The following is a 10,800-nucleotide window of genomic DNA, read 5'->3' on the forward strand; positions in this document are numbered from 1 at the left end:
ACCCTGCCTGCTGCTGCCCTACACTGCCTTAGCATGTGGGTTATGCCTAGGCAAAGTTGTGAATTACAGGAAAATGAAGGCTGTTCAATGGCTCAACTCTTAGCTTTCGCATTGCAGTTTCCTCCCCAGGTTTCCACTTCTTCCCTCTCCCCTCACAGTGTGTGATGCCACCATGGTGTTGTCTGTCTCCCATCTTTATGAACAGTTAATTTTCTGCCTTAACCCCAAACAGTAAAACTCTAACCCGAGTGACCAGATTGTTACGACAGCTTCTGGCACAGAGAGTTGCACCACTCTGAGAGAGAGTCTTACCACAAGGCATTATTTTTCAGGCAAAAAATGCACCTACGGCCACAAGTGCAAATACTACCATCCGGAGCGGGCCAACCAACCGCAGCGTTCGGTGGCTGATGAGCTCCGCATCAGTGCCAAACTGTCCACAGTGAAAACCATGAGTGAAGGCACCCTGGCCAAGTGTGGTACAGGGTTGTCTAGTACCAAAGGTGACATAACCTCAGAAGTCAAACGTGTGGCCCCCAAGCGCCAATCGGATCCCAGCATCCGTTCCGTGGCTGTGGAGCCTGAGGAATGGCTGTCCATTGCCCGTAAGCCTGAGGCCAGCTCTGTCCCCTCACTTGTGACTGCTCTAAGTGTCCCCACAATCCCACCCCCCAAAAGCCATGCAGTGGGTGCACTCAACACCCGTTCAGCCAGCAGCCCGGTGCCAGGATCCTCTCATTTCTCCCACCAGAAGTCCTCACTGGAGCACATGACCAGCATGCAGTACCCCCCAATCCTGGTTACCAATAGCCATGGGACCCCTATTAGCTACGCTGAGCAATACCCAAAGTTTGAGTCCTTGGGGGACCACGGCTACTATTCAATGTTAGGCGACTTCTCCAAATTGAACATCAACAGCATGCATAATAGAGAGTACTACATGGCTGAAACAGACCGGGGGTTGTATGCCCGGAATCCCAACCTCTGTCCTGACAATCGTATGAGCCATAGCAGGAACGACAGCTATTCCTCTTACAACAACCTGTATTTGGCTGTAGCTGATACTCATCCTGAAGGTAGTTTGAAGCTGCATCGCTCAGCATCTCAGAACCATCTTCAGCCTTTTCCTCATGGTTACCATGAAGCCTTAACGCGAGTGCAGAGCTATGGCCCAGAGGACTCTAAGCAAGCCCCCAACAAGCAATCAGTCCCCCACTTAGTTCTGCATGCCCAGCACCCGACAACTGGAGCACACTCCAGCTGTCCTGGAGACTATCCCATGCCTCCCAATATCCATCCTGGGGCAACTCCCCAGCCAGGACGTGCCCTGGTGATGACTCGGATGGACAGCATTTCTGATTCCCGCCTGTATGAGAGCAACCCCATGAGGCAAAGACGCCCTCCTCTGTGCCGGGAACAACATGCCAGCTGGGACCCACTGCCCTGTGCAACTGACTCCTATGGCTACCACTCCTATCCCTTGAGTAACAGCCTCATGCAACCATGCTATGAGCCAGTCATGGTACGGAGCGTGCCTGAAAAGATGGAGCAGCTTTGGATGAATCCTTGGGTTGGAATGTGCAATGATTCCAGGGAGCATATGATCCCAGAGCACCAGTATCAGACCTACAAGAACCTCTGCAATATTTTCCCTTCAAACATCGTCCTTGCAGTGATGGAGAAGAATCCCCACACAGCAGATGCCCAGCAACTAGCAGCCTTGATTGTTTCTAAGCTTAGGGCTGCACGTTGACATGACATAGGACTTATTTCATTATACAAATATAAATATGAATACCAATAACGCACTAATACTATGATAATAGTAACTAATAATTTTGCGTTACACTTCACAAGTTACAGAGTGTTTATGTCATTGACGTGCATAACAACCCTGTGAGGTAAGTCTTACTAATGTCTTGCTTTCTAGACAAGGAAACTGAAGCTCAGTGAGATTAGGTGACTTGCCGAGGTCACACTGCTAGCAAGTGACCAAGTCAAGACTCACACCCAAGTCCTCTGACTCCAAGTCCTATGCCCTTTTGCACTGCACCATGCAGGTAATGGAGGACAAAACCCAGGGGAAAGGCCCAAATGCAAGAAACCCCAAGGGATTCCATTACCAACTGTTTTCTTAGTCACACATTCTATATTACAAAGTATCGATGATAATATCTAATTTAGAGAGCAAGAGCATCAGGATCAATCCATATGTTGAATTAACCTTTTAGGATTTTTAATAGGAATATTTAAAGCTATTTAAAAGTAAATGCATACTTTATTGCATGGATATCTGACCATTCAATACCTTTATTAACCGAGCTATAGGGTCACATCGAAGCTTCTAGAGCTATATTTCAGACTTATTGTTAGCAATTATATTGCATGTATGAATGTATGTATTTGTTTGAGAGGTGTGTGTGTATATCTCTATATAACCTTTTATATAGTGATGATAAAAAGATAGGCTCTGCACAGCCCTTAGTCTACAGCTATGTAGATCACAAATCAGACTTGATTTTATGTCACATTTCATAGTTTCAACTAGTTTTGAAAGTGAAACTACATCCTAATATTTGAACATTGCTTTCTTAGGCACCAGAGCAAACTGGCTCTATTTCCTTTGCACTTTTTACTTGTCAACATTTATTGACAGTTCTTAGCTTTTAAGTCTCTTCACCTCAGTAAATTAGGGATCAGATTGCAGCCTTCTTCTGCAGAGGAGCTGATGGATAAGCTCAAGTTCCAAGCATAGTAGATGCGTGTGCTAGACAAGCACAGAAGAGTTTGACCAGGACCAAGGGATTTCCTACCAGAATCCGTTTCCCTTAATCCCAGGAGAGATGGCCAAACTCATTTGGCGTTAAATGATGAACACAAAAGCTGCATTCAAGGAGGGTCTAATGGATGCTCTTTGGACTTCTGACCTATGCAGTATTCAACACTACAGGATGAAATGTAATGCACAGCCATGTAATCCACTTTGTCCTGCCATCCACCCTTTGGGCAATAAGGTTGATCATTGGTGGAGCAGAATTTCTTTAAGAAACAAAATTAGGGGATTTTCTGGGTGGAAAAAAGACAGCTTCCAAAAGGGGATGCTACATCTTTGCTAATAGCTGGCTCAGTTACACACTTCAAATGCACACAGAGTGTGCACTTGACCTTAGGTAATTCTTAAATGCATTACTAAAGAAGGCAGGACTTTGTGTTGACGGCACTATTTGCGCAACCTGTATCTTGCTCAGGGTGGGAACCTTTGTAGCTAAATGCCTCTAGAAGAGGCGTTTATTGTTTTTGGGTTTTTAACAGCTACACTAAATGAACCCCTTTTAGAATCCATTGTATATTGCAACATTTTGAACCATGACCAGCTCAGTATTTCTTGAGCTGGAACTTGCTAATTTCTATGGTCGTTTTTTCATGAAAGTTGAGAAGGCCTGGTCTTGGCCTTTTGTTTCTTCATGAGAAGGTGTGACACTGCCTATAAATGTTTCTTACTGTGAAACACTCCGAATGTGAGACTGTAGTCAGGGTTGTTTCTGGTGGTTTGATAATGGCTTGCATGCTGCTTTCTGGCTTTGTGTCTCTGTCCTAGTTGATCAAAACTTCATCTCAGTGTTTCTCTTCAGTTAACCACAGTTCACATTCATCTCCTACCCTCTGATCTTTCTATCCCCCAGCATACTGAGATGTAAAATTATTTTCTGTCAGGTAGGTCCATAGAGAGTGAAGTGCTTGCTATTTCACACAAACACCATTTTATACCTTCAGCTTCTTGGACCTTCTAAATCTGTCCCATGTCTAAATCAGGGTATTTGACAATCTTAGATGACTCTACTGCCTTTGTGCCAGTTAGTTCGTCTTCCTACCAAAACCATCAATGGCACCACTGTATACACTAGCTGCACAATGTACAGGGAAGCACAAGATTAATCTTGTCAGCTGAAATTCATCTGGAACATGTTCATGTTTAGTACTCAAAAAAATTGTAAGCTCCTCCCAATACAGGAAATATTTTTAAGGCAGCATATGTATTTCTTATTTCCAAAAACAATTGTCATTCTTCTCATAAAATGTGTATGAATCAAAGCGGCTAGGAGCAATGCCTCAAATAACCAGAAATGACCTTCTGTTGATACAAATTGTATCTCTTTTTTTCCTGATTGTATAGAAGCAAATGTACAAAACTCATCTTAAACTAGGTTTGGTATTGACTTTTCACTATGATGTTTGTGGCACTGTGTGTCACAAGGGAGTAGCCCAGGGGTCATGAGAGAGCTTTTATTTCCAAAGGGCAGCAGTTTATAGACAAAGACAATTTTTCAAGGCCTCTTTATTACTATGTCCAACAGCTATTGTGCATACAGTTTCAAGCATTATATTGCATAAGTTTCTCTTTAGCCTATTAAGTTTAATATATCCTTGCAAAAGAGACTTTGTGTAAAAAAGTGTCAGTGTTAGTGGGTCATCTGCAAGAATCTATAAATTAAGCTGGGGACTCCCCTGGTGGTCCAGGGGGTAAGACTCCACGCTCCCAATGCAGGGAGCCTGGGTTCAATCCCTGGTCAGGGAACTAGATCCCACATGCATGCCACAACTAAGAGTTCACATGCCACAAGTAAGAAGTCCGCATGCCACAAATGAGTCTGCATGCCACAACTAAGAAGTCCATGTGCCGCAACTAAAGATCCCGCATGCCACAATGAAGATCCTGCGTGCTGCAACTAAGACCTGGTGTAGCCAAAATAAATAAATAAATAAATAAATATTTTAAAATATATATATAAATGGAGCTGTACAATTATGAATGCATTGAGGTCTGCACACTTCTTGACTTCCATTTTGTCTGCAATTATAAAACAGCAAGTGCAAAGAAACCCTGGAACCCCTTTGGCTCCCTTGATAATAAAATCAAGCTTCCTTCCTAGGGCTAAGTGTGTGTCCCTCAGGATACTTACCTCCAAGCACTAAGCAGGGGTTACTGCACAGTGTTTTGTGTGGTTTTCAAGAAGTATATTTTGCAAGAGGTGCTTTGTAATTTTAATTCTTTCACTGAGTTTCTGAACTCATAGCAAGTCTGTGCTTGTTCAGGCCTTAGATTTTGTAGATTTTGTGAATTTTTTTTCTTTTTGTGGTTTTGTTGTCGTTGTTATTTTTATTTTGACCTGAAGAAGTGTGACTCTGGAGTGGCATGGTCAATCCAGGGCACAATTTCTGTAAAACAGCTCAAAGGAAAGTGAGCCTTTTCAAAGGTAACATACAGCCATTGCACTCTCTCTTGAGGTGCAAGAAATGGGAGGATGACAGATGCTTTATGGAAATGGTATATAAAACTTTTCTTCTATGTAATGAAAGAAATATATATATCTATATCTATATATCCTCTCTCTCTCTCTCTCTCTCTCTCTCTTTCTGCTAGTTTCCAGGAGAATACTTCTAAATCCATTTTTTCTATTTTAGAATAAATTATCTTTATACAGTAATTCAGACACTGATATCCATTAACCTTTGGCACTGGGTTTTCTTCTAATATAGAAGAGTTCATTTTGAGAGGCGCTCAGTTACTGTTCTATCTATGCTTTAAGTATGGGACTTTGTATAAACACCCTTTTTGAGGGTCAACAATTTCAATACACTTTGTTTAACTCTGTGAACCAGGTCTGGAACTGCACAGGGAAAGTAATGTCAAGCTGTCCAAAGAGCCCTGCTCAGGTGTCCTCCCAAACCTTCTCTGCCTTCCCCTAGTTTGCTTCTCCTCAGGTCTGACACTGAGGTGTGCATAATCTTCAACTGAAAAGGCACTACACTTAGTTCTCATTGGAAACCAAACCAGTATATTTTGGGAACCTGCTTATCTAAATAGCTGATGCCAAAAGACTCAGCATATTCCATATCTATCATAGTGTAGCTAGCTATATACATAGGCAAATTGACTAATTTTAGTCCTGGTTTGTGTATAACTGAGCTATAGTAGTTTGCTTTATCCATTTGTGGGATTAAATGATACTGTATAATGGCTGTAAAGTTTTATAAAATCTCTTTGGGTTTTTTGTTTGACCCAAACATTATGTAAGTCTCAACGACAAAATACACAAAGCTAACCTGAGGTGAGTGAAAATATATCGTGTCCCCAGTTTTGTCTGCCCCTCCAATGCATGTGCAATGCTTTGCAATATGTTCTCACTAGCATGAATGTGCTACGACTACTTCATGAGGTTTTAATTTGTTTCACCTATCATCATGATGGAAAATGCTGTGTCACTGACAACAATGAACTGTAACCACACTTAATTACTGCATAAATGTTTTGTTTACTAACCACTAAGGGCTCTGTTTCTTTAAGAATATCACCAGCAAAAGCCATACCACACCTATAAATACACACACTCAGCTCCTAAAAAATTAGATTTCTGTCCTTGGGATTTGCATCTTGAGATAAACTATAATGGGAGGGATCTCCACAAATGAGTTCATCTGAATTTCGTCACAGTAAACATATGCCCTCTAATTTTTGTAAACTAACACATCTATAAGTGCTAATCAATCGGTGTTTCCCCCAGGGCTGGGCTGGACCAGGCCTCCACTGGTGGGTCAGAAACTGGTAGAGGGCTCAGGGCTCAGGCTTATTTCTGTAAAAAACCTATTGTTTCCCCCCTGAATAGCCTCAGGGCCACAGAGACATCATCTGCCGAGCCTTAGCCAGAATATCAGAGCTAGAAGCAGCCTGGCACCCTACAGTTCACAGAGAAGTCACATGGGGAGTGCTCAGTTGCATGGACTCAATCAAGTTATAGGTATGAGAACTGAGGCGCCAAGAACTGAAGAGATTCGACCAAGGCTTAACAGGGAGTTAATGGCAAAGCCAGGACTGGAACCCCAGGCCTCATTGCTCTCAGGCCAGTGAGCCCTTTATCACAGTGGTGTCTGCTCTTCCCTTAGGCTTCTCTGAAGCCTCATCCTCACCCCTGCACTCCTCCTCCCCTCCCCGACACAACAGGCCAGTCTCATTCTAAAGGCAGAGGTGGACACAGTGGCTGCAGGGGACCCCAGGCTAGGAGACTTCAGAAGGGGCTAGTATTCGTGAATCTTTTTTTCTTTTATCATCCTTCTTGGGACTAAGTGTGCTCATCTCTCCCCATCCTTTTCCTCTTCTGTCTGTTTACTCCTGCTGCCTCCTCTCACATTTCTCAGACATACATACATCAAATTCTTACTGAGTACCAAATAGGAGCTTGGCCTATACTGGGCTAGGGAGAGACTGAAGAGGAGGAAACAGTTCCTGTCTTCTGGAACTTGCACTGCAGTGAGGGAATGAAGCATGCTTAGAAAATAAATGAATTCCCTTTCTTAGAGGGCAGTAACAGTGTGAGGATAGGGGAAGTGATAAGAATAATTAGAATTCTAAGAAGGGACAATTCAATGTCCAATGCTTCTCCCTAATCACAGGCAGAAAATCAATTAGTCTGACCATATCCCTCTCTAGCTTAACCTCTCTGGCCTCAGGACCTCCCATGTTCTTCGCTTAACCCATATTCCAATTATTCTGTACGCTTCACTGGTGCCCCAACATGCCATGGTCTTTCTTATAACCCTCCAGACTTTTACCTTCCTTCTACTCTTTGTTTTGACTAGTAAAGTCACCTCCTTATTAAGCTGTCCCACCTCCTTGTCCAGACATTGTTAGTCCTTTCCCCCTGGGGGCCTTGCAGGCATCTTGAACAATACGTCTATTTTAGCACTTGCCACTCTGTTACAGTCATGTTGGCATGCAGATCCCATACAAAACATGAAGTTCCTTAGGGGCAGGAACCATGTTCTTCATTACTGATGAAATTAACTCCTATTAGAAGGGGTGTGTTGACTTAAAAAAAATACACAACCTGAGAGTTGCGAGTTAAGTCTTCTTTTTTTTTTTTTAACATCTTTATTGGAGTATAATTGCTTTACAATGGTGTGTTAGTTTCTGCTTTATAACAAAGTGAATCAGTTATACATATACATATGTTCCCATATCTCTTCCCTCTTGCATCTCCCTCTCTCCCACCCTCCCTATCCCACCCCTCTAGGTGGTCACAAAGCACCGAGCTGATCTCCCTGTGCTATGCGGCTGCTTCCCACTGGCTATCTATCTATTTTACGTTTGGTAGTGTATATATGTCCATGCCACTCTCTTATCTGGGGCAAAATGAGGACTGCAGCCCGGGGAAGACAGCGTTTCAAATAGCTCTGAGAAACTGCTCTGAGGAGGCTGGAGGGGGGAGCCAGGATATAGAGGAGTTTTGCAACAAAGGGCAGGTAGTCGGGACTATCAAAAGATTACTGTTAATTAAAGAAAACCAGATACCTCAAGTTAAGGAATTTAGCGCTTTTCTGTGTATGGGAAGATGCAAGAGTCTGGGCTCACTGAAATCATTCCTTTGATACGCACCTCAACCATCTGTGTGGCCAGTATCCTGTATTTTCACATCCTGAGTTTCCTCAGGGTTCACCAGCTCACGTTGGAGGGTTGCAATCGTTGATGACTGTGACATCCTTTGTTTATTGGTAAGGCAGGAAATATTCCATTTATAAATATTCCATTCCACTTATATTCCATTTATCAAGTGACTCTCATTATTGTTGTTGAATAGCAATATAATCAGTGCTCCCTTCCCTTGACCCCGAACCCTGCTCCTCGGTTAAATGTGTGCAGTTCAAAGACTTTTTCTAATCGGTCTCCGGCCTCTAGTCAGAAGGAAAAGGTGCAAGGGCACTGGGTTAAGGTTGCTTCCTGGCCTGTCCTCCCCTACGCCCCACTCCCTCACTTCCTACCCCCAGCCCCCGCCATCTAAAGCAGCCCTTCCCAGGGACCTGGCTTCACAAATCCCAGGTTTCAGGAGGACTCCAGCCAACAATAACGCTTGGTTCTTACTCTCCCTGGACCTGGACTAAAAATGGCTCTGATAGCCTACTTCTCATCTTTAGGTCAGTCTTTGAGGGCCAGGGGAGAGCTCTTTGTCCTAGGTTATATGGAGACCTGAGTCCTGAGTTCAAGGCCTGTGAACCCTGGCATGAATCCACACCACTCACACATACAAAGCATGAAAAGCTTTAGAAAGCAATTGCACATCTATTATCTTATTATTTGATCCTTACAAGCCCATGAGGCAAATATCCTTCTACATATGAAGAAACTGTGACATGATTTGCCCAAGGCTGTTCTCATTAAGTGGTGGAGCTTGCCTGGAATCTAGGTCTTTGGGTAGCTTTTTCCTCTATACCAGAGCATCTCAAACTTTAGTGTGCATCAGAATCATCTGAAGGGCTTGTTAAACCAGATTGCTGGCCACCCTCAACCTTTCTGATCCAGGCCAGGAGTGGGGTTCAATAATTTGCATGTCTAACAAGTACCCAGGTGATGCTGATACTACAAGAAACTCGTTCTACACCAAGCTGTTAACTTGTTCTGTGTCCTTAGGCAAATTCCTTCCCTTTTTCTCTGCCTTAGTGTCTCAATGTATAAAATGAGGGGGCTAGACTAGAACTATGATTTCTAAACATTTTTTTAGCAGCAAAGCCCACTTTGAAAAAAAAATCTTATATACAATACCAATACATACACAATAGATAAAAATCCAGGCTGCTTTAGAGAAGTGCTGGACAGGAACCAAGAGCTTGCAGCACCCATCTCCCCACAGGGCAGATGCTGAGGCTATGTCCCAGAATACACATTTGCAAATCCCTTTAGATATGGCCTAGATACTCCTTGAGGGCTCCGTTAGATCTGACATTCCTGGATGCTAAGACTTAGCATTTGGCAGGAGAGGGAAGAGTTAGAGGGAAACTGACTTTGCATTAACCTGTGCAGGAGACTGCTCGGCCCATGCCTGGTGCTTGGGTCCACACAGGATAGGAAATTGTAACCTTTTCAGCTGTTGGGCTCATGGACCCCTTTGATAATCTGATTAAACCTGTGAACTAGCTCTAGAAAAATGATTACATACACATACCCACAAAGATATTCAGGGTATCTTTTAAGAGGTGTTGGGGACTCAGGATAGGAAATTGTAACCTTTTCAGCTGTTGGGCTCATGGACCCCTTTGATAATCTCATTAAACCTGTGAACTAGCTCTAGAAAAATGATTACATACACATACCCACAAAGATATTCAGGATATCTTTTAAGAGGTGTTGGGGACTCCCTAGAGTCTTAACTAGTTTAAACCCTTGACTGGGCTCTGGCAGGACACTTCCACTCAATTCCTCCTTGGCATTTTATAGCATATGCCCTCTCCTTCCTTTCATCATTCCTTGGCTCAGCCACTTCTAGAGCCAGCTTCTTGGCTGGAATGTGGCCTGGTTCTGTCCCTTGTTTCTCCTTGTCTGGGCCCAAACGGGCCCCACAGATGCCCACTCTCTCACCCAGCTATCACTCTCCCAAGTTGGGGTGGGAGATACTGTAGCCAATCTTAACCTCAGTCAACCACCACCCTGGAAATATCACCCTGAGAAAAACAAAGAACTTGTGTACACTGGGGCTTTCTTAAGACACTTAGCAAAGGCATCAAGTTATCATAATTGGTGAACTTTGTCCTTTTTCACCCGGCAGAGGGCTCTGACGGGTGAGACATATTTTATTCATCCCTGTCTCTTGGCAGCTCAGGGCTGACAGGGTAAGGCACTCTGAGTGTCTGAAGGAGTTGGGTGACCATAGAAGAACTCTGGTTCAGTCCCTTAGACATTTCTCTGCTCCAGTGCATACCACAGGGAAGTCCACTTCATCTTTTCTAGGCAAAAAGGTGACAAAGAAAGGTTTC

At 43.5% G+C, this 10,800-nt stretch overlaps 1 protein-coding gene across 1 annotated transcript in view; it reads left to right on the forward strand.

Annotated features, from left to right (window-relative positions):
* Positions 1 to 10,027, forward strand: part of ZC3H12B (zinc finger CCCH-type containing 12B) — a 198,897-nt gene extending 188,870 nt beyond the window's left edge. The window contains exon 6 of the mRNA XM_082376593.1: positions 333 to 10,027. Within this exon, the coding sequence (XP_082232719.1) occupies positions 333 to 1,753 (1,421 nt within the window). The 3' untranslated portion in view covers positions 1,754 to 10,027. The remainder of the gene's footprint in view (positions 1 to 332) is intronic.
* The last annotated feature ends 773 nt before the right edge of the window (positions 10,028 to 10,800 follow it).

This window comes from Balaenoptera borealis (assembly GCF_965194805.1).
Source record: "Balaenoptera borealis genome assembly, chromosome: X".
In the NCBI taxonomy this organism is placed as follows: domain Eukaryota; kingdom Metazoa; phylum Chordata; class Mammalia; order Artiodactyla; family Balaenopteridae; genus Balaenoptera; species Balaenoptera borealis.